A 25,402-nucleotide genomic window follows, 5' to 3' on the forward strand; every position below is an offset into this window, starting at 1 on the left:
GTCATTCCTTTTGGTAAAAACTCAGTACCCATGAACTACCACATAGGTGGTAGTCTACTTAACACCGAAAGTGTGATAAGAGACCTTGGGACACAGGTGGACAGTAGTCTCTCCTTTGATAATCACATCACCACAGTAGTCAGGAAATCCTTCTATGTGGCACACCTCATCACAAAAGGTTTCTCATCCAGGAAAAAAGAGGTCATTGTTCCCCTCTACTCGTCACTTATTAGTCCCATTATAGAGTACAATGCCCCTTTTGGTATGTATCTCACAAGACATCTACAACAACTGGAAAGGGCACAGAAATACCTCACAAAGAGGATTACCGGCCTCAAAGAGATGCCCTATGCAGACTGTCTCAAAAAACTGCAGCTTTACTCCGTTGCATATCACCTACTCAGAGGCGATCTCTGCCTAACACACAAAGCTATGTCAAACCCAGAGCTTTTAGACTTGCTCCACTTAAAGAAATCCCAATCCCTACAAGCTACATTCTCTAGGGGCCTAAACCTCATCACCACAATAAACAGAACATGCTGGAGGGATAGATTCCTGTCCCAGAGACTTCCCATACTCTGGAACAAACTACCTATCTATATCAAACAAAGCTCCTCATTAGCACTGTTCAAGAAAAATCTTGATGATTGGATGGGAGATAGGAAATTCACCCCGGGGCTCGACAGTGACACAGGAAAATCATTTTTTTGGGTGGCGAAAGCCAGGGTACCTTTGGCTAGGCTTATATAGGCCCTAGGGCCAATAGCCTAGTACCTACCTATGAACCTATGAAACTATAAACTCAGTTTGTCCACCTTAAAGAAAGGAAAATAACCAGGTAAAATAGCAGAATACCAAATTCCATATTAAATATTAATAATCAGAAAATAGAGTTTGCAAACCTTGAAAAATAATATAAAGAATCAACTATGTTTATCTAACTTACAGACAATTTTACAAACAGGGTAAGGAACATGTATAGTGTAGAAATGCACATGAAGTAGAACTTGAGAATCATGCAATTAAACAGAGATGGACACTAGAAAATTAAGAATGTCTCAGAACATTGATTCCAAACATGGTCCAAAGTTAAAACAGTTGTTAGATAATTTAAAAACTAGTAGCAATATTACTCACTACCATAATTTTAACATCATAGCATCCAGGCATCTAAAGAACAACAACAACAATCTAATGGAATTGGTATAATGTTGATTTCAGGTATATGTGTAAATGTAGAAAAAAAATGCCACAAAGGAAGGAGAAAGGCCGAAGTACCACAATAAAGTTTTGAAGTACTATGGTCTGTGTGACAAAGCTCTCCTTTGTGATGTTTTTTTTGCTATCGTCTTTTTGGTGTTTTTGTAATAAGTGTAAATGTAAATAGTTGACATGTTTGTTTTAATATTGTATTATATGAAAACGGTTGTATGTTATTGTTTGTTTGTTTGTTTGTGTCTTTCGGCTTTTCCCAGTTAGGGGTCACCACAGCGGAACTCCGGTCCGCTAATGATTGGCAGTAGAGTTTTACGTGCTAGCTTGTCGGGCCTAACGCACAATCTTCAATGAAGGAACGCCTGTTCATGCATGTCGCCACACAGAAGACGCTCTAGCTGAGAATTGAACGGGCAACGTCTAACTGTGAGGCGACAACGCTACCGCAGCACCACCACAGCAGTAAAACAGTTATATGTTATAATGATACAAATTTCAAAAGATTCATTTTACCCTTTCATGTTATATTCTACCAACATTAAATGTAATACAACCATAAAAATTAAAAAAAAAAAAATAATAATAAAAATAATTTCACATGCATATGAAGAACCACTACAGTAATCCCCTAAAAACTTTAAACATCTGTTTCCTGTAGATATGCCAACTGACAACCCACAGTTGGAGGTCTTTATCTAAATTTTGTACTCATAGGTGGTAATCACAGGGTTTTCTATCTTAGATGAGAGCGCTTTGTTTACTAGATATGGGTCTAAAATTGCTATCAGTGAAGACATTTTCAGATTTTAAAATAAATAAATACACACAAGGACTGAGGATTAGGTAATATCTTATAATTTGAGATAAAGGCCTTACACCATAGATTTTCTCCTGATTGGTCTCATTTTCATACAGCTGAAGTAAGACAGGGATTTCTCTAGTTTACAAGGAAGCAGGGGCCAAAAACCATTGTATTTCTTCAGGCCAACTGATCTTTTTAGTAGTCTGGCCGAATTGATGGAGGAAACTGAAGTAACTATATTGAAGGACAGTCTATGGGAAGTCGGATATTCAGATATTTTTGAATATGCTTTTAACAAAGATTTCTCAGTTACTTGTGACTTATTGTTTTTTGGGAGTTAATGTGCTCATAGTTGTTGATTAATACCAGCAAATAGACCTTAGTAACGCCTTTGGCACAGTTAAACACAAAATACTATTAAAAAGAAACTTGGTTCTGTGGAGCAGAGGAAAGTAGCCCTGACTGTGACCTAGATGACCTGAGTTTGATTAGTGGCCTGGCACTAGAGGAGCCAGCCAGGGAAAGAGAGGAGTTAAGGGACATGACCCATTCATCTTCTTCTGAGGGGTGACACACACTCAGTATGAGGACGTCACTGGAGATAATTGAATGCAATCTGTGGGTCATGATGTTCAATGCTAGAAGTCTAAATCTCAAAATGCACTCGCTCGAAGCACTCCTTAAAATGGAGAACATCGACATTTGTGCTGTAACAGAGATCTGGTTCAAGGCAGCACAAAGCACCCCTACACTACCAGGCTATAACTCTTTCCACACCTTTCGGGCCCAGAACTTGGACCAAAGCTCCAAAGGTGGTGGTGTTTCCATATTCATAAAGGATGCGCACACCTCCAGACTGATAGCCCAACATAACGCATCAGAGATTCTTCAGGTGCAGCTAACACTGGGTAAGATATGAATTCAGGTTGTAGTCTGCTATAGGTCCCCAACCATGTCCCAAGACTCACACTCCACTTTCCTAAGCACCCTGGAGAATATTAGGGTTCAACCTAACACTCTCATGCTGGGCAACTTCAACTACCCCTCCATTAACTGGGAAACTACTCATGTACCAATACACTTGCTCAGCATTTCCTGGAATTCATTAATTCCAATGCCCTGGACTGGCTTATTCTTATCCCCACTAGAGGTAGCAACATCCTTGACCTGGTACTAACATGGGCAACTGTTGCTCTACACTAATAGTCAATTCCTCTCTGGTTAGATCCGACCACAAACTAATCACCTTAGAACCCCCACCCCCTGCAAAGGTAACCACCATGAAAAACTTCTCCAAAGCTAACTTTGGGCTCCTAAAAACAGAGGTGGCTAACTTCACGGCACCCATGCAATTAGAGAATAGTTGCATGACTACCGAATCTTACACCAGTGCACTGTACAAACACGTACACAAATGCATGGATCTCGCCATACCCAATAGAACCAAGACACTCTCCTCCAAAAAAAGGAAACCAATCTGGTGGTCCCCTGCCATAAACAAAGTCTATAACAGGAAGAGGAAACTAATGCGGAATAAGGTAAAGTCCCAAGACTGGAAAAACTCCCTTATCAGCCTCAACAAAAAGTCAAGATCCCTCATCAAATCCTCTAAAGCTAGCTATGAAAACAGAATTGCAGCAGATAGTAAAGACAACCACAAGGCCTTCTATAGTTATGTAAAGAATCTTCATGGCAATACCCAGATTTGTTCTGAGCTACTGCACAATGGTACCTCCTATACTGAGCCAACAGATACTGCCAATATACTGGCCGACAGATTCAGTGCCAACTTTACCCCTCCCCCCCAAAGCACCAATCACAATACTAGTAGATTGCCAGGCACCCAGTATTACTGCTGCACAGGTTAAAACAGCACTGTCCAAGGCCAAGAATACAGCTTCTATGGGACCTGACAATATCCCTGGCTGTGTTCTACATAAACGACAGAGTGAACTGGCACCTCACCTGTCTGCCCTGTTCAATAACAGCCTCAGCTCAGGCTTTGTCCCTACTGAATGGTGCACTGCTACAGTCATCCCTGTCCACAAAGGAGGAGTGACTACAGACCCTGGGAACTATCTTCCCGTTAGCCTGAGTAGTCTGATATGCAAAGCTATGGAATGCATCATCATGGGCCTAATAAACAAGGATATAGAAAATCTCCAAACTCTGGATACCACACAGTCTGGTTTTTGTCAAGGGTAGATCATGCCTGCTCAACTTGGTCAACTTCTTTGAGTCAGTCACCAGAGCTGTGAATGAAGGCAAGGTGGTTCATACAGCCTACCTTAATCTGGCCAAGGCCTTTGATACCATTCCCCACTCAGGAATCATAGAAAAACTCACTAAGCTAGGCATCAACCCCTGTATCACTAGGTGGGTTGCAAATTGGCACCTCGCTGACCCTCTTCAAGAGAAATCTTGATGAGTGGATGGGGAAATGGAAAATTTCACCCTGAGGATAACTCCAGTGACTCTACTCAACAGAGGCACTGGGAACTAAGGTTGGGTGACACAATGCCAGGGTAATCCTATGGCTAGCTTTGTAAAGGCCCCAGGGCCATTAGGCTAGTACAGACCTATGAACCTATAGCAGATTCTAAATTATCCTTTATTTTATTTTATTTATTTTACATTTGTTGACCGGGCTAGTCTAACTGGATATATGTCCATTTTCAGTAGAGGCCCGGGGAGAAAAGCTCCAAGCATGAACAGTGACAAAGTTAACAATATATAAAAAGACATGTAAAATCACAATACAGAGGCAGCATTGGTCAAAAGAAAAATTATAATAATAAAATTATAAACTATAAAAATTATACTAAAAATTATTCTAAAAAATTATACTAAACACAACAGTAGATATGAGCAAAACCCAAATAAGAGAGAAAAGCCCTTCTGTTTTATCCTTGTACTATGAAGAAAAGAGTAGTAACTAGATTTGGAGGCAGAGGGTAGAGGAGTAGTGATGTAAGAGCAGGAAGGGGAAAAAGATATCAGTCTGGGTTAGCACATGGACAAAGCCAATGAGTTTTCAGATGTTCTTTAAGATGTTTTTTAAATAGAGAAGTAGAAGCAAGGGTTGATAATTCAGAAGGAAGCTGATTCCAGTTTTTTACCTGCAGTGTTCAAGAAAAGTGAGTCACCAGCTTTGTTCTTAGATTTAATCGAGGAAACTAGGAGCTTATTAGCAGAGCATAGTGTAGCTAGATTTTTATATGGTGTAATCAGATTAGTGAGGATAGGGCTGTTGTTGGGGTGGTATAGGATATTTTGAGTGATAAATAATTGTTGACAGAGTATATGGTTCTGCAGTTCTAGCCATTCAAGTTGACTGAGGTTGAGGCAGTGGTGAGTTTTAAAGGGGGAGCATGTGATGAATCTAGCTATGCTATTATAACAGGTGGAAAGTTTGGAGAGGTTGTTTTTAGATAGGTTAGTATATATAGCAGAGACATAGAAAAGGGTAGAAATGAGGTGGGTCTGGGCAATAGTTTTCCTGGCAGAAGGGGTAAGGAAGGGTTTAATTCTATTGAGGGTACCAAGTTTTTTGTTAACAGACTTTATGGTGGAGTTGATGTGGTCATCGTAGTTGAGACGATTATCAGTTGTTACACCTGCTAGGCGGGTTGTAGTATCTGGGGTTATGTTGGTAGCATTGTTAGAGGTTACAGAGAAGAATGGATTAGGTGATTTATGAGTTGGAGTAAAAAGCAGTAGTTTTGTTTTTTGGGGATTTAGGAGGAGGCAGTGTTGCATAAACCAGTTTTCAACATTATGAAAAACAGTTTGGGTGAGGGACTGGAGAGAGGCTATATTCTTAGCTGTACAGATTAAGGTGGAGTCATCTGCATATTGAATGCAGGTGGATAGAGGTATGTTCATGTGTATATTGTTAAGTGAGCACAATGGAAGATTATCTGCAATAGTTTGAAGTAAGTGCTATGAATGGTACACTTCTGCGTTCACTAATTTAATAAGGTTAAAGTTAATATGTGGCTTCACTTTGGTCAACTACTCTGGAATATCTGCTTGTGACTTGTGTGGGAAAGATCATCAAACCACATAGACAGTACAGAATATTTTGATTTGAAAGCTACAATATAGCAGCTTCTTCTGAACACCTTTTGAGCTTATGTAGCAGCTAGCATTTTTCAGAGTCAGGCCAATGTTATTTTTAACACCATAAATGACACTTGGCTTTCACATTTTTAAATCTTCTTCAAAGGGAAGTGTTTTTATACATTAGAGTCATAAAAACTTACTGAAACTCTGGGAGAAACATACCGAAAACTGTCAAACTTTATAAGCCTGTATTTAACCCTATTTTATCAGTTTATTCTGTTCTAACCAACAGCTTACATGGATCCCTTTTCAGAATACCAGTATCTTCTGCAGCACATATGTAAGATTCACAAATATTTATTCTTTTTGACTTTATGTATGTAACTGCAAGTAATTCATGTCATTACTTCCAGTTTTTGTCCACTTGGATTTGCTTCAATGGGGAAGTATTTTACTGTTATTGTAGCATGTTCAATATCATGAGTGTTCTGTCTCTGACTGCTGTATTCAAATCCTCTTTTCACAGATGTGATGAGTATGTTACACAGCTAGATGAGATGCAGAGACAACTGGCAGCTGCAGAGGATGAAAAGAAAACTCTAAACTCTCTCCTACGGATGGCAATACAACAGAAACTGGCTCTCACTCAGCGCCTGGAAGACTTAGAGTTCGACCATGAGCAGTCAAAGCGTAGCAAAGGAAAGCTTGGCAAAAGCAAAGTCGGCAGCCCTAAAGTAAGTGAGGATGCGTCAGCCAGTGTACAGTCACCAGTTGTCATAGACACTGTCACTCTGCATAGTCAGGAACCACAACAATAAAAAACTTTCCAACAGTGGCGCTCAGAGGAAAAGGTACGCAGTAGTGTTTCTAGTACCCTGTACTGAGAAGACCTTTACTAAGTTTTCTAGTAGAAGCAAGATGTGATCAATTGGATAATACAATATTAAGCACTCCAACAGCATTGCGGTACCACATTGTAGAGTAGGGCTGTTGAGTTCACTGCAGTTCTTGTTTAATTTTGTTCCATCGTGCAGTTTTCTGCATTCTGTTGTTCAGAGCCATTTCCATTCTCCTATAAACTACAAGCAACACTAAATAAACATATACAGTAAGTTTGCCTCATTGTCTATTTACATTCACCTGAAATTCCTAGATAGCTGCAAAATCTGTTATTCTCAGTGATAAAATGCATCTATTTTTTTCATATAACTGTGAATTCACTGCTATGTTTATAGGTATACACTGTAATCAGAAATATACCCTTGTATGTTATAAAATCTTCCTGTGTTTCATTTCTGGAAACAACTCCTAACAGTGTTTGCTCTTTCATTTTTTAAATTACAACGTGTCCTGTGACAGTGACACGATACCCCTGCCTAGTCCATGAAGTTTTTGCTCCACTGTAATGTACACTAAGCCTTCACTAACCTGAGCATACCACCTGCAACAGCTGTGTTGGTCACATCTTTACTATTACAATTAATTTTACTGCTCATTTCTGCACCCTTAGTATTGGTGTAGTGATATCGTACAGTATTGCTTAGCCAGGGGTCTAAGCAGAGACAGTAGGAGAACAGCATGCTGTCGTCAGGAATTCTCTAAATAAATTTGTGATTTTTACAGGAGACCTTCTGTTGGCTTTACTGCAAGGGGGGCTGGCAGCCAGTTACAAGTTTTTCTTGGCTGGGAGTCTGATGCTGCATACATGCACAGAGACAGCAGCACACCATTAATTGTGAGAGCTATAAACAATTCAAAGACAAAAAACAAAAAATGCATCAGGCATGCTAAATTAACCAGTTATGCTGACTATAGCCTCTGCCAATATGGAAATAATTAACATGGTTTTAGATACAGAAGAAGAGAACCTCATGTAAAATATCCTACACAAAAAATAATTTGGGAGGAATTAAAGCAATTTAAGTAACTGTGATGTAGCAGTTGGACACTTAGAGAGCTGAGGATATTCATCTTTACATTTCAAGCTTACTGCCTGTGTTACTTAATGATGTAATATTTTACCTGTTTTTTCTTTTCTCTGTTATTAATGTAGGTTCTCTGTTATGGCTGCAGCTCTCTCATGCTGCTGTGTGAATCTGTATTTTTGATGCTACTTATTTCTGTTAGCTACACTTAGCCTCACACTGGTTGTTTTACCAAGATTTACGTATCATCAATAAAGAAATACAGAAACACAATTTACATGCATTTTAGTCTATTGTGTAGTGGAAACAACAAAAGTGCCACCACAAAGCTGATAAATTGCTTTGTTTGAAATATTTATTTTAACCAGAAAAGTTGACTGAACACAAATACCCATTTTCAGAGGTAACCCAGAAAAACTGCTTGGTTAAGTGACTAGCTCAGAGTCGCACAGTAGCTAAATGCAATCAAACCATGTGCCCTTGAATACATGAAGCAGTTTGTTAACAATGCAGAGCCTTAATCCTGATTACTAGTGTCCTACACTTTACATCTTGATTACAAGCATCCTACACTTTACATCTTGTGTAACCTTTTTATTGTCTGAGATGTACTCTTTCAGGAAAACAGTTTCCTGTGATACATCTTTCCTTCATTTCTTTTACATTAATTTCAGGCCCTTCTTCCTGTATCTGGCAGAGGAGACATAACTATCAGAAAAGGGGGATCACTATTTAACATAGCTATGTGGAAATACTTCACACTAAGGTAGACAAGAGGAGTCAACTTCCAGAATGGGAATAGATCAATGAATATAGATTTCCTCTGCTGGCATACTGAGGAATCCTTTGAGATTTCTTAGAGAATTTATATTAACTGTCATTTGCATTGCTGAAGGTATATGTTCTATAACATGCAAATCCAGCACATTTAAATGTGATCTGAGAGAAAACTTTGTTTGCCCACTATAGATAGCTGGTAAGGATGGAGACAGCAAGCCGCTGACCAATGATATGCTTCTGCCTGAAATTCTGATACAGGTATTGTCAGTTTCAACCATGTTTTAGAGCCTGTTCTGCAGCTTAGCCTATGTATTTATAGTGTACTTGTTCAAGTTTTTACAGCACATTGGTCCTGCTACACCACTATTTTAAGCAGTAATAGACTTTTAGCCTTAACCACCCATTCTGGAAGTGACTGCTCATGTCTACCTTCCTCACTATGAAGTATTTCCACATAGCTATGTTAAATAGTGATTCCCTGATCTGATAGTTATGTCTCCTCTTCCAGCTCTGTCTCTCACTTTTGTTTAGTGTAATTCCATTACACCTCTTTTCATTAACCTGTACTTAAACCTACCTTTCCTCTTCTTTAGTGAAAAGTGGTCAGGGTCCCCAAATGTCACCTCATTAACTGTGCATATTGTGCATATGCTGTTATTATAATGTTAAAGCACTGTATATGCATACATACAGAATTCTTGAATAATTCATACAAAAAGCCATTTAGCAGAGAAAGGTTACCCAGCTCAGAAGGATGCAGTAATAATTGCATGCTGTTCTCTGCCTGGCTTCCAGGCATTGTTATATGTCTGGTTTCCACCAACTTCCTGCTGACCATTCTCTTTGTTTGCAAATATGTAGTGATGTAGTGTTATAAAGACTGTTGCCTGGTAATGACTGTATAATGCACCGTATAGTGCCATTGATTTGGGGGGTGATATGGAAGTTAGAACTGGAGTCCCCTCCAACCTCTTTAGGCGATACAAGCATCAGGCCTTGACAAGTACAGAAGAAATTGACAAAGATCATATTCCACCCATCTGTGATATGCTGCAGTTTGGTTAGAAGAAGAAAGAGCCCTACAATATTATTTACTATGCCAACTTAGCATACAGACAGGCAACACTGTTATAATGCATAGCTGACTGCAAAGTAGGTGTTTCAGTGATGAGTACTTTTATACTGCTTTTGTAGTGCATAAAGAATCGTATATTCAAGTTATGTTATACTAACACTAGATAGAAAGAATATAGATTTCCTCTGCTGGCATACTAAGGCCTCCTTTGAGATTTCCTAAGAGAATTTATATTAACTGTCATTTGAATTGCTCTATAACATGCAAATCCAGCACATTTCAATGTGATCTGAGAGAAACCTTTCTTGCCCACTTGAGATGAAGTTAGGTATTGCACTCTGTTCTCTTCCCTAGGCTGTTTTTATTTTAAGTGCAGTGTATGCTACACTGTTGTGTCAGGTGCAGATTTTATTGTATTGTGCAACAGTTTTTGTTTAAGTTATAAAGCTACTATAGTTTATATTTAAGTACGCACATATTTTTTTTCTTTGTGTTGGCTTGTACAGGCACACATTAAACACATTAACTTAACACCTGGAGTTTGATTTGTGCAAATCAGACAGAAGATTGGCTAGATTTTCCAATGAGATACCCAAAGCAATACATTCTGTGAAGCTTCAAGTATTTAACAGTTTGCTCACTACACAGTCCTTCAACAATTAGCATGCCAGGTTTATTGCCTTTCCTTATTGCAGTTAAAGCAGATAACCAGTACTGATAATACATAACAAAAAAGCTGCTATGTTGATTAACGCAGTACTGTGTAATACACAATGTGCTCATTTACATTTAAACTTATATAAATAGAATATATAAAAAGGCAGAAAAAAATTAAATGAGGTGCCTCCTGTGTTTAGAGGCAGTTTTCAGTGTAATGCATTCCATTATGAAAGCTTGTTTCCATGACTATTTTATGACCACATAAGTCCCATCTGATGTATCACTTACAAAACAGGTATTCTGTTCTTTCATTCATTTTCTGATGTATGCTTCATCTGATCCATCTCCCAACATTCCAGGTTTACTTCTACCAATTATTTAAATATTTTTACATTTTTGATATTGAGATTTTACAGTTATTTGTGGCTTTGTCCCAACTCTTGTATTGTGAGGATAACAGATATATAATATCACATGGACTCAACCATAATATTGGAGCTTTTGTGAAGACAGAACATTTCCGTGATTGTATGTTTTAACCATTCCTGTTTAAATGGTGGACCATCTTAGCAAAACTTATTGATCTACCCTGAAGTTGTGTGACTCAGGGCTGGTTATATTAATTCATGACGTGTAGGGTTGAAGACTCCACATAAAGGTATGGGTGGCCTGATCACACAAGGCGTTAATATTTAATTTTCCATTACATTGCTGTGAAGTGGTTCATCAGTTAAGCTACAGTCGTTCAACCGTAGTGGAGCAAATCTTTCAAAATTATAAAAAAAAATGCTAGCAGATAATCAGTTTCATTCAGAACAGATAGTGTAAATAATTCACTTCATTATGGTAGCCAATAGAAGAATGTGCTGGAAAACAGGGAAATTAAAGAACTGTAAAACAAAATGTAGCAAATGTGCACCTGGTGTATGTCCTGTTATTTAGGCAAAACAATATTCTAAAAGTAAGTTAACAACATAAAGAGCTTCAGCTGTTTTGCAAAAGGTATGGCCACATGTTTTTCTTTAATGCAACATTCCGTGGGCATGTTTTAGCAAAAGGCAGTGAAAGTAACTCTTTTGACTATTTTATTTTTGAAAAAAGGGGGTGTATGTATAGGCTTTTTATATAAGTTCAGAAAAGTTGTTATGATGCTGTTGTATAAATGAATAAACATTCAATGAGAACACTTTACTTATGAAATAATAGCACTGCTTTCTGCCTGGCTCTGTGATGCAGAAGGATGGAGCTCTGAATGCAACACAGGTGACCAATGTTTAATTAGTACTGTTGGCACTGAAAGAGCAGTACAGTGAGGTAGAGTGAAGGGGCAGGAGAGATGGAGGAGATGCAAATGCTTGCAAGTACATTGAGTAGAGCAGTTTCCCCAGTGGAGACCAGGGGAAACCACCACCCATACTTATGGATGGGAGGGCATTGCTGCTGTTGGTAATACACCTTGGCAAAGTGATGAACAACTAACACAGACAGCCCATTAAGCACCCTGCTCACTCATGATGCCAAGCATTTGGAAGGGAGTAGAGCTTAAAGGAGGTAAATTGCCCCTCCCATCTAACTCTCACGTTGGCAATGGGGAACAGATGGGCTCCATTATGGCTGGGAGAGGCTTGATGATCAGCAGGCAGTTGGGTAAGGACCAACAAAAAATGGCTTTGGTTTACACTGATGTCCTATGCAGTGCCTCCTGAGATCCAATCTGCACTATTTGAGAAAACAATGACTTCAAATTTATTAAAGTGCTTAAGCTGCCAAGCACTGTACACTCAGACAAGAATATGTAAACATAGTAAAGGAAGCCATAACATAATAAAATGACTGCAAATAAGAAGTAACAGGCAAATAGAATGAATACTGAAATTAGGTAAAATGGGTTAGAAGTAGCATATTGACAGTAGGGTGAAATATACTGTGAATCAGCTGAAATTAAATAAATAAATAAAATAAATACACAATTAATAGCATGTAATACATTGTGTAATAAGACTGTATTGACTGTAAATATTGTAGTCAAAATGGTCCTGAACTTAAAACAACATACTGAAAAACACACAAAAGAAATGGCTAGAGACACTGCTTTTCTGCTGAAAGAAACTTTACGTATTCTTCTAGTACCTCAGCTGTGTGCCTTCAAGAAATAATTTTTACACCATTGAGCAGCCTTTTAAATACAAGTGCTCTTGTAACCAATTATGCAATTACATAATTATCAGTTATACAATTCGTAAAAAATACAGCCATTTCATAAAACACAAATCAACCATAAGACATTCAAAAAAGTTTTTAGAAAAATGTTTACACTTTAATCACATCCTAAATATTTTTTACTAACATTACATGTTAATATTTACTTCTAAATTCATTCCCCTGCATTGAATAGTCTATAATTAAGAATGAATTTACTTTCCAACTCCAAAAGCAAGTGAATAAAATCACCAACTTTGTCTAAATTAGGTCTTACTAAAACTAAAAAAGAGGCTTACATCAGATCCCACATGGACCTCATGAAAGTGTTCAGCTTTGGGGCTATCTAAGCAATGGTTCCTTTTGTGTCCCCTAAACATTCAAGTATGCATATTTTAACCATCCTTTTGGTCTGACTTGTATACCATTTGGTTGGTATACACCCACATCCTACTATATAAACTACTTCACAAAACAACAATTAAGTCTCTCAACCGAATTATATATTTTCCTATTCATTTTACTTCCTGATATATTCCTGATTTTTTTTTTTTGCATAATTAGTATCAGCCACAGGCAAATGAACCTAAATTTGCTCCCCGTTCATATCTTCCCCTGAAATTCAACAATTCTTTTAAATTGGAAAATCTCCCATAACAAAATGTCATCCTTTGGGGGAATAATTTGCCCACTACCTTTTCATGACTTATTACAGGCCTTAAGTTATTTGCCAAATTCTTTACACTATTTGAAAAAGTGGAAAATTTGGTTACAAAGTAAATTTCTTTTTCACTTTCTTTTTGTCCCTCTAACTGAAAGTACTGTTCATTTTCTACCCTCAGTGTAACTCCTTCTCTCATATACTTCTCTGACTTATCCTTTTTAACTTTTCGTTTGCCACCTCAATTGCATCTACTGAGTATCCCCTCATCAAAAGTCTTTCCTTCAATTTAATAAGTTCCTTACCTACCAAAGTTTCCTCAGAAGTATTGACAAAAATATGTTTAAATTCACCATATGGTAAGGAACTTAATAAGTGAGAAAGCTGTATACTACTAGCATGTAGAAAAATATTAACAGCTGTAACTTTTCTATAAGGGTTGAACTGCCCTCATCTGTCATTACTGATTTATAGCTCTATGTCTGAGAACTGCATCACAGTTTTGTTCACCTTATGAGTGAGTTCCAAACTGAAAGAACTACCATTCAGCTCTTCTCAAACTTCTCAAAATCTGTCACTTTGCCTTTACAAGCAAAAATCAAATCATCTATATAGCGTTAGTATAAAACAAGATGACCAGAGAAAACCTCAGTGGAAGACAAACAATTATTTTCAAAATAAGCCATGGCTCCATCACTGTTCCCTCTTTTTATAAAAAAAAAAAAAAAAACTCTTTTTTTCCAAACACAAAATAATTATGAGTAAGAGAAAATTCCAATAATTTAATCAAGAATGAAGTACATGGTCTTACCCCTAACATTTTTAACTGCTTCTCAACTCCAGCTTTTTTAATACCTGTAAATGGTGCCTTCCCAGGCCCCTATGTGCAAATGTTTCATCTCCCAAACCCTCCTTACACTCCTCAAGGGTATCAGAACTTGTCAGAGATTTGGGATGCATGGCTAAGCTTAAAAAGGCCCTTGTGGTTATTAGTCTAGTAAATATCTATGAACCTATTTGATGTCAGTGGTTGCCCAACAAAAGGTTTCTTGCCACATCATCCTTTTAACTACTTCACAAAACTTGTGTTTTTAAAATGTGAAGAAATTTTATGTAAATGTGTTTTTAAATGTGTATCCAAGAACATGCCAACATTCTGCAAGTAAGCATTAACACCAGAACCAGTTGTTGTCCCTGGGAGGTCAGTTAACTTCTTATGCAGCTTTGGTATAGCATAAGAATTTGAATCCCTAGGATGTTTGATATGTAATTTTCTGATATCGGCAGATGATAAAAATCCCACCCGCTCCTCCTTCTCCAATATTGTGGCATTGAGTTCAATCACTGGGTTGTTGGACAACTTTTCATAATCTTTCTCATTCAAAAGTAGGTCATATACCATCTTATTGAAACTCATGCTGGACATTATTACCCATTTTCCACCCTTGTCTGCCTGTCCGAAAACATATTCATTATTTACCTTATGAAGTACTTTCAAAGCCAACCACTCACATTTACTTAACTTAAACTGTTTTTCAGACTTGACAAATTTTATATATTCCAATTCCAGCTGTTTGCACAATATTTTTTTCAAAACTATTTCCTGCTATTGAAGTTGTAGGGGAGGGGCATAAATTTACTTACAGTTGGAAGATTGGCTACAAAGAATTTACCGTAGCCCATACAGTAGTGTTCCCCATAGGATCCATCTTTTTCAAATGCTTCACCATCTTGTGCAAATGTATCCGTGAGAATATCAGACCAATCATTTTCATATATTGACATATCCGTCAATGAATCATCTAATCAACGTCTTCTAAATTGCCATCTACAAACTTTTTATGAAAAAAAACTTTCAAATGAAGTTTTTGACAAAAATGCTTGACTTCCAACAATATATCTGCTAATGAAGGGATTTTCATTAGTACAAACCTAATCCCTTTTAAAAGCAAGTTTTCGACATATTTTGTGATAATTAAGTAGATAATTTCACAGTATTTAAACTAAAACAGCATAATCTGTAGCGATTCATTGAGATAGATGTTAATATGCCACAACGTTTCAACCATTCCTCATACTGCTTCACTCCTAATTCCAAGAGAACAGAGCACCACTGGATGAACACTTCCAAAAGAAAGCTTCAAAGCTGGCAAATATTAACTCAGATACAGCAAGAGCATTCAGGTGATAAGTTCTGCGCGTAGATTGTCAGCTGTTTCTTTCACGCATCGGTCAATACCTCAGTCAGTAACTGCCTATGTCATCTGAGCTAAGCTTTACCACCTTTTGCCTTCTGTAAAAGTAACTGTCATAAAGAAACCAGGGCTGATGGCATCATACAGAAAGCTTTCAAATGTTAGCCATCCGCTAATAAAACCCTAGAACAATGATTAAACGTTGTATGGATGTAACAAAAGGTGAATTCCATTGCAATTCATTCAAGGATTTCATAATGATGAGTCAGAATCACAGACAACTCTGTTTATATCACTGAAAACTGGTGAAATGCATAGAAAAAGACAATTTGTAACATAAAAAGTAATACTTATGAAGCGAGGGTCTCAGCATTAACATTGCTTTCCAATCCCCCCTGCCCAGGATGTATCTATACCTGCTCTAAAATACCAAAGGAATTTTTTTTAAATCATGACATTCAATACTATGCTTGTATAGTGCATTATTCTCTTTGTGATTTGTAATGTCATACGTGTGTTCATATATACAGGTTCTCAAAGCCTGCTCTGTTTTTCCAGTATAAAATCTTTTGGGTGTATCACATAGAGCCAGGCATACAATGCTACTCATTTTACAATTACCATAATCAAACACAATTTTACTTCCATAGTATTCAACACTAGCACTTGCCCTTTGACAATAAAAAAGCATTGGTCACAAGTACCTTTCTTGGTTGCAGTGTGACTACCATATTCTCGAGCAATCTTAAAATTAGGGGCAGTTTTGTTAATAAAAATAGGTTCCGAACCTAATATTTTGTATACCTTAGGATTAACTTTAAAAATATTCCATTTCCTTTTTCTAATACTTTTTGTCTCCTTGGTCTACTGATTGTATTGAATGATACAAGTTTTTTCAAACTTTTCAACTATTTTTTTCTGGTACAGATTTATCCAACCCAGTACCCAGTAAAGGCTTGTATTTGTGCTCCCACGCTCTTTGCACTTCCTCAATAATTTCATTTATCATGTCTGTGGGGTACCCCCTAGTGTAAAACATATAATCTAATGTCATTAATTCTTTCCTTACTTCTTTATATTGTGAAATCATCCTAGCTACTCATATGGCTTGCCCCTTTATTAAACATCTTTTCTGTGTAAATGACGACTTGAGAAGTACAGGTCTGAATTACAAAATGTTGATTTTTGATATATATCGGATTTAAATCCTGTGTAGCAATGAGAAATAAGTGTGTCAAGATAACTTATCTAATCTTTTATTACTTTCATAGGTAAATTAAAAAAAAAATTGTGCTGGTGTTTAAATAATCCACAAAGTCACCTATTTATTCATAATTCCCTTTCCATAAAATGAATGTCATCCAAGAAATATAAATGGAAGCAAGAAAAATAAACATTGCTGTGACTGCCAAAGGTGGTTTCAAAAACTAAGCAAACGTCTGTGTAAAAACTGAAACACACCACCACAGGCTACTAAAAATTATGCTCTTCAGAATAAAATAAAAACTTTAACAGTTAAGACTTAAAATGAGACGTAAAGCAATAAAACAAAGCCCTTGTTGATTTGTATATAATAAGTGCTTTCGGCTAAAAGCCTTCCTCAGATCAAGCACTTATCATACAAATCAACAAGGGCTTTGTTTTATTGCTTTACATCTCATTTTAAGTCTTAACAATTAAAGTTTTTATTTTATTTTGAAGAGCATAATTGGTGTGTTTCAGTTCTTACAAAGAAACGTAGAGTTGTATATTTTTAAAATGTTCACTGTTGAAAGCATATTTCTTTTCCCAACCTAAGAGAACCAAATTTGCTTACATCTGGGCGCAAGCCACCCCCCATAGTTACACCCTTAATTTACTGAATAGTTGCTTTCTAGAACTATAGACATAAATTCAATGGCCAACTTGATTTGGTCATCTGTGACAGATGAATTTCCATAAAGGCTTTCTTCAAATAATTCTAAACCTTCCTCTTTTGGAATCATGGAGAAAAGACCCAGAACATCAGTGGTTATGAAAAGCAATTCTTTACTCCAAATCTCACTTTTCAACTGCCCCAGAAAATCCCAGGAGTCTTTAATTAAATGGGTTGTTTTCTCAATGACATGTTTAACCCAGTGATCCACTAATATAGCTACAGGGTGCATTTTAGAACCCCTTGAGGATACAGTTGGCCTAAACGGTGGATTTCAAACATTTTTATGAATCTTCGGTATTCCATATATTGTCGAAGTAACCAGTTTAGGATTAACCAAAAAATTATATGCATCTAAATCAATTCTCTGCTCTAGTAGACATTCCCCTAAATAGGAATCTACTCTACTATATGCTAGATATATTTGGTTCCTAGACACTTGAGCATGTGTACTTTCATTAAAGAAAATGCTTTGCATTGCATTAGAATAGTCATCCTCGTTGAAAGTAACTATAGCTCTCTTGTCTGGCTTCATAATTCGTATTGTATCATCACTCCTGAGTTGTTTAAATAACATCATTTCAGCTTTTGTCAAGTTTGTCGGAATCCTACAGTTATCTACTCTTATTTTATAAATGTCTTCAGTGAGAGCTTTTTCAAAAGTGTGGATGAGGAGATGTAAAGGGGGTTGAATGTACTTCTATTCTTTAAAGTTATATTACTTTGATAAATACCCTTCTCTAGGTTACTGGTTTTCTCATGGAACATAATACTAACATTCAATTTTCTAGTAAATAATTTCAGTTCCACAAGTGTATCTGCTACATCCACTTGCCTTTTAGGAACAAACTTAAAACCTTTTAAAAATGAAGTAAAATGTTCCTTAGTAAGATTCTGCACAGTGTAATTATAAATATTGAAACCTTTGTAGCTATTTATAATATTGTCACATCGCTTCATATGCATTACTTTATGAAGTGACACTGTTTATATCCCATAGTACAATAGTTTCCATCCTGTTGACCTAGAATGCAAAAGCAGCTTAACTATGGGGATTCTAAATTCCAGTGAATGTGAAATCAGGCATTCTGCAAATAATTTGAACTGAGGTCCGGGAATGGTTACAATCTGTTTGGTAGCTGAAGTGAATGGATGGTGTGCAACATATCAATGGCCCAGTAGAGCAGGTAAACAGGAACACAATGATGAGTCAAAAAAATAGACCAAAGAAATTCTAATGGTAAGGATTATATGTTTACAAATGTATGACAGTGTCATTGTCTGTTGTCCCATGCTGTGCCTGAAGATGGATTACTGCTGTACCCTGGTTAACAAGTTTAAATAAATAGATGAGTGGGTGGTTGGTCAGTCACAACAGTGCTTAACTCACTCATGTATATTTTATGGAGACCATTTCTGTGTTACAAGGAGACATTTACTCACTTGTTAAAGGAGATCATCAATGATCTAGTGCCAAAATTTACTAAGCAACACATTAAATACCACATATACATATATATATGTTTCAAAATTTAAGTCTTTGAATGCAGAGATTTATTACTTTGTTAATGGCAAGCCTCACAATAAGTCAAAACAAAGTATTTGAAGCTTGCTATAAATAAGTAAATGCTAAAGATCAAGAAAGCACCATTAACTGCTAAAGTCCATTGCAACACTAGTCTGGTCACCCACATGTTTTACTGTTGCATGCAATTTAAACCAAGGATGATCTGGCACCTAGACATATGAACAAAAATGGCAGTCATGTACTTTGGTATCCTCCAGCAGTGCACTCTGAGAATTTAAACTACATTGTCAGCAAAGGCACTGCACTTACATTACTTAAATACTTTCACTGATCAATGGTAGCATCTGCAAATTTTGCAGAAAAATATTTTCACTTTTCCCATCTGTGTAACAAAATGAAGTTTAGTGATTTGAAGACAAGCATTATCGCGTATCTAGACCCAAGCTTTAATAACAAGTATAGTAATTATCACATTTAGCAGGAATGTACAAATTGGATCAAGACCTGGAAAATATATTACCTGCCACCCTTAAACCTTGGCTAACATAGAACTTACAATGCACAGAAGAATTGATGTCTTAATTTCTAGCTGGCAGTTCCCTCATAGTTTCCCATCTTATTGATCACATATCTTTGACCGCCATTGCTGCAGTCACTGTGCTTCAGGTCATGTGACACTGACAAGTACTTGTTTTTTTATTTCAGATGACAGTGCATTGTGAGCTGTAATAGTTCTGGTTATACAAGACGTACGAATACATGCCAGCAGGTTATATGTATTCAGGCAGTTTCCTTAATTCCTGTATAACTATAATCTTTGTTGGTAATCAGGGTACCGAAAAGCTGAATTTGGATAAACATAGCAGTCTAAGCTGAATTTGGATAAACATAGCAGTCTACTGACACTGTAACATCTCTGTGTGTCTCTTTTTGTCCTTTTGTTGAATCCACCTGGAGTTCAAGCTCTACAGTCCTGTCTGTCTACTTTAGCTGCTGATGTAACTGTGAGTTAAATGTTTCATTTTCAATTTAAAAACTAAAACATGTTTTGGCAATGACTTGCAACTTAAAAAGTTAATGTAATTTTATTGCATTACAACTTTCTATTCCCCCTTTTGTAAGTCATCCTGCATTATTTTATAGCTCAAAGCTCAGGCATTGGTGTGGGTACCAATGGGCCTAAGGGTCGTCAGAGTTACCTATTCCACTTTTAATGAAAAGTTACACATTGTGCATGTGAACTTAAAAAATATGCTGCAAAATACTGGTGAGGTTTAACCAATGCTTCTCCAGTACTGACTTTACAGCTGCACATTGAAGGGTCCAACTATCTATGTGTTTCATCAAGCTTCCATTTATTGAATATATGGCATTACAATTAGAAGTTTGTTGTTTCTTGATTTGCACTAAAAAAAATCACAATTCTATATAAACATTCAGCAGTTTCCTAAAGAATCCCTATCCTTTTTGAGGTCAGCACTATCACACATTCACATTAATAAAGTATTTTAGTCAGCTGTTGCCTCATACTAACAATTACTACAACTTTATGTGCAACTGACTTCATTACACTAACAACATACTCCAACCTTCACTGTGACACTTCACATCCAGGATGGCTTTCTTTGCCACTTTATTATCAGAGGAATGCTCTGTAAACACATTTAGCTGTCATTCCTGATATGCGTGAAGATCATACTGGATAATGAATCTATTGTCAGTGACTTGTGAATTACCTGTCAGGCAGAGTTTGAGTCCCATTTCCACTACTAACTGTTTGAATCTAAGGAAAAACACTTAATAAAACAGTGCTGTCTGGTCACCCCTAAAAACAAGAAGTTGTTCCTAGCTGACTTACATACTAAATAAGAAGAATATGTAGTACTTATGATTCTTTTTATACAGAGGTATTCAGAATATGTAACTCAGTTAACAAATGAAATCATGTACTATCATTGCTTTAATTAAACTTATGAGCAGTATAGACAGATGAGATTTTTACTTCTGGTAACCATTGGCAGATCTGGTCAGTAGATTCTCAGAAGTGTTATTTTCTTCACCACTATTGATTTATTTTAATAATATGAACATTAATGTAAAATATTAATTATAATGTCTTATTTTAGCTCCATCATATGGTTTAAATGAACCACAAATGTGGAGAATACCTTTGTAACAGAACATTTTTTTCATATGAAATATATACATGCACACAGTCACACATATGTATATAGTATGTCTAGCTGTTATGTGTTATATGTTATGTGTTTACACACACATCTGTCAATATATAACTATAGAGTCTTCATCATATATATATATATCGAGTACAAGTTAATGTCATTACTTCTAGAACCTTGCTTCTGCTCAATGTAATAATTCTCTTTACATTTTTCTTTGTCTTTTATCATGTTACTAAGTGCAGTAATGTTTTAGATTCATGAGTTGCTACTACAGGCAAAGTGTATTATTAAAGTGGATTCTACCTTTACCTCTTGGTGCCACTGATGCATAACTTCCTTTCAGTTGTTTTGCAATAATATTGTTCTTATTTCTTTTCAAATCAAAAGTCAATATCTTCAGTATATTTTCTTCAAGAACAGCAGTCAGTTAAATCATTTTAATTTACACATACTGTAAATACTTTTGGCCGAGTCTCCTTGCCCTTTGTAGGCAGAGAAATAATTTAATTTCTGGGTCCACATCATTGAAGATTTCATTTGTTTTAAAACCAGTATCCTGTATACTAAATATGTAATATGAGACAGTCTGCATAACATAACTTCACAGGAAAATGTGTCAGCCCTTTTTGTGCCAAGGTACTTTGTATTTCCTACTGTGTACTTCAGTATAGCAGCTTGCATCAGATGCATTTTGTTTAATTCTTCATGAACATTTGTTACTGAAAATCCTATAGTTCCTATCCATTAATGATATTCTACTGACCAGCAGTAAGATACACAATACTTTGCGTTTCATCTAGTTCATCTGGTAGTTAACAATCTTTTCCAGATATTATCTTAAGGACTGGAATGTAGTCCTTTGTGAATTCACATAGATCATCAAAGAATGTGGAACTGCTTTACAGAGTTATAGATGTATGGAAACTCTACAGTGCACTCCTGCATTATCTACTGCTACTTTTACTTAAATAAATGGGAATGTAGAATTTACAAAAACCAAAGAGATCAGAGCAAACAAAATTAACCTGACACAATCTGCTATATTGTAATAATCAGTAAGTAAGTAAAGAAATGCTTACTTACAGGATGCATGCTAAAAATAGCTTCTCACTGGAGTTAAGGATTTTTGATGCAATTGTTTTCTTTGAAACTGGTCAACATTTTAAATGTTCTTGGTAGTCCTTGCAGAATATTATAAAACAGACAATGAGTGTCGCATCACCAAAAGTGCAATTATTTCATTATGTTTTGTAAAGTAAGTTTTTTTTTTTTTCCTACACTGGTACATTTCAAAATAATTAAATTAAAAGTAGTAATGACATGCCTTCTCATGTTTAGATATGTTGTACTGTATCACACGGTGCCACCTTTTGTAATATAGCTGAGTAAACCTCTTAAAGCTGTCTGGAAGAGCAGGCTATCTTCATAATACATTAGTAGTTAATTAATAAAAATAATGCAGGGTCTTCTCTTCCTTCATCAGGCCCGGGCCATAATAGAGTATAATGTTCTCTTGGATATGTACTTATCTAAGCGTATGACCCAGCTTGAGAGATTGCAGTGTTTTTTCACTAACATAATAAAGGGCATGATTTCCTTGAGCTTCCCAGGCTGACCTAAAGCATTTTCTCTCTTTTATATTTCCTACAGACTCTTGAGAGGTAACCTCTGTCTAGCCTATGAAGCTTCAAATGATCCAGTCCTATGTGACCTCCTGCACATCTGCAAAACTAATAACACCCTCAACACCCACTTAAGAGACCATAACTTCCACAGAAGCATAAATCGGACTTCCTAGCAAGATAGATCTATATCCCCGAGAATCCCTCTTTTGTGGAATAGAGTTCCTTTAGATGTAAAGCAAAAGCTCCCCGACACTCTTTAAGCATAACCTGGATGACTGACTGCACAATTCTAACCACACCCTATCTCAGGCCTGTCATGCTCATATGGATAGGTATAAATTAGTGACATTAGACCTGCGGTGGTGGTGCTGCGGTAGCGTTGTCGTCTCACAGTAAGACACTGTCCGGTTCGATTCTCAGCTAGAGCGTCTTCTGCATGGAGACATGCATGTATGGGCATACCTTCATTGAAGGTTGTGCGTCAGGGCTGGTAACACGGCACGTAAAAATCAACTACCAATCATTATCAGACCGGAGTTCCGCTGTGGTGACCCCTAACTGGGAAAAGCCGAAAGACACAACAACAACAGGTACTTACAATCTGTGGTATTTCAGCTAGGCTACTAATGCTAATGGTCTTCTGAATCAGCAGCCTGACATTGACCTGTGAACCTATTTTAAATAATAGTAAGGTGAACTAACACACCCCGAGTACACTCAGGTAAGCTATAGAAAGTGGCAGCTTCTGTAAAGTTTTGGCACAGTGAAACTTTTAAAAATAAAATATCTAACCACTGAGAATACATTTACAGCTAAAGAAAAGGCATTTTCGGAAATGATTCTAACATTCTGCTTCAGCAGTTTCTTTTACACATGGAAACAAGTATTGCTGAACTTGAGCACCATTTTAGTACAAGCCAGTAAAATCTGAATGCTTCAGCATGAGTAGTACTATATGTAAGAAAGCACAGCAATTATGTTCCAAAAATGGGAAGAAGACAAACTTGTTAAGCACATTTCTGACATCAAAAAGGTGCTTAACAAGATTTTATTAAGCACCCCTAAACAATGTTAAGATTGGATGTCATGCTGGGGATTGACAACAGACAGTGCCAGATGACAAAGAACAGCGGCAGAAGATAAAGCAGCTTTGAAAGTTGTTAGATACTGCAAATATAGGCTGTGGCAGAATGAAGTGTGTAACAGCTTACAAAGTAAGTTATTAGTCACAGGAACACTTCACTTCTGCCTGCTGTGTGTTTGATAATGCTAAAGCATTTTACTGGCTTTCAAAGGCTCTGAAACCTAATAAAACATGTCATGCTCCTACAACATTTTTTTCTGTAACTGGTAGTAGATGGAACAAATAAGCCTGTATGCACTACAGGGAATTATGATCAGGTCTCCTCGATCATAACTCTTATTGTGTCTGCTCGACATGAGGAGCCATAGCTGGCTCATCTAGTGCCTAGTGCTTAATCTAGGGCCCCACCACAGCTGAGCTTCTGCCAATGGGAACTGTAGCTGTACCCAGTCCCTTTATTAGCATAGTGTGCTAGAATATCCCACCTGCCAAAACTTTCAGCAATTGTCCATTCTCAAGATTCTGGAGCATTACGGAGTACAGGTGTACAATCTATGAAAGATACTTCATTCCATAGTGCACCATATGATCTGCTAATCTGTATCCCTCTTGATCAGCTATATTATTTTATGTTTACTGTCAAACTTTTTGTAATTTGTATATCATAGCTGTCATCATCATTGTCATCAGTATAATCATCAACCCCCTTTTAACTATTTTCTACATGTGACAAAGGTGTTGTTAATTATTGCCATCTCACTGTAGATTCAGTGCTATTCTCCTACATTTTTTGACATGTCATGCTTGACTGTCACAGATCTTCTCTCACACAATTTGTTTGATGGATGCCCTCATTCCCTCTTGCCAGTGTCCTGTGTCCCAAATCTTCTTCACTATATTGTTTTCTGCTTTCTTACACATGTGCCCGAATCACCGTAATCTGTTCTCTTTGGTTGTCTCTGCAATTCAAGCTACTTGGGCTCTGCTCTGATGTCCTTATTTCTTCATCTCTCTCATAGTGTGCATTCTGCCATGTATCTCAGGTAAGTCATCTTCATCACCTCTAGCTTTCTCAGCTGTTCTCCCTTTACTCTCCAGGTCTTTGTATCATACAGTAATACCACTGTTTTTTACACCTTAGCTTTCATCTTCTTTGGCCTTCTTGAGTCACATACTACACTTGACACTTACTGCCATTTGGCTGCAGCCCCTCTTCTAGCTTTCACCTCCTCATTCAGATTTCACTGGTCCTCAACCAGTTTTACCAGATACTTGATGGTGTTAACCTGTTCCACTATTTGCCCTTCTATTTCAATTTGCATTTTCTTCTTAGTCCCCCACTAGATGCCATTACAATCTGTACTCAGTTTCATACGGTGTGACTTTAGTTTTGCATTCCATTCCCCTACCATTTGCTGATGTTCTTGCTCAGAGTCTGCCTATAATGCCACAGCATATGCATACAGCAGCTTTGTTTATCTTTCCCCCCC

At 36.9% G+C, this 25,402-nt stretch overlaps 1 protein-coding gene across 6 annotated transcripts in view; it reads left to right on the forward strand.

The window, feature by feature from the left end:
- The window catches only part of BICD1 (BICD cargo adaptor 1), a 1,749,421-nt gene that overhangs the window by 1,503,364 nt on the left and 220,655 nt on the right, over window positions 1-25,402 (forward strand). For 4 of the 6 annotated variants that reach the window (XM_044088105.1, XM_044088108.1, XM_044088109.1 and 1 more), the window contains one exon: window positions 6,609-6,816. In XM_044088105.1, the coding sequence (XP_043944040.1) occupies window positions 6,609-6,816 (208 nt within the window). Of the gene's footprint in view, window positions 1-6,608; window positions 6,934-25,402 lie in introns of all 6 variants that reach the window. The other 2 variants (XM_044088107.1, XM_044088110.1) reach the window with 1 other exon arrangement.

This window comes from Protopterus annectens, chromosome 11.part0, assembly GCF_019279795.1.
Source record: "Protopterus annectens isolate FY-2018-M chromosome 11.part0, PAN1.0, whole genome shotgun sequence".
Taxonomy (NCBI): Eukaryota; Metazoa; Chordata; order Ceratodontiformes; family Protopteridae; genus Protopterus; species Protopterus annectens.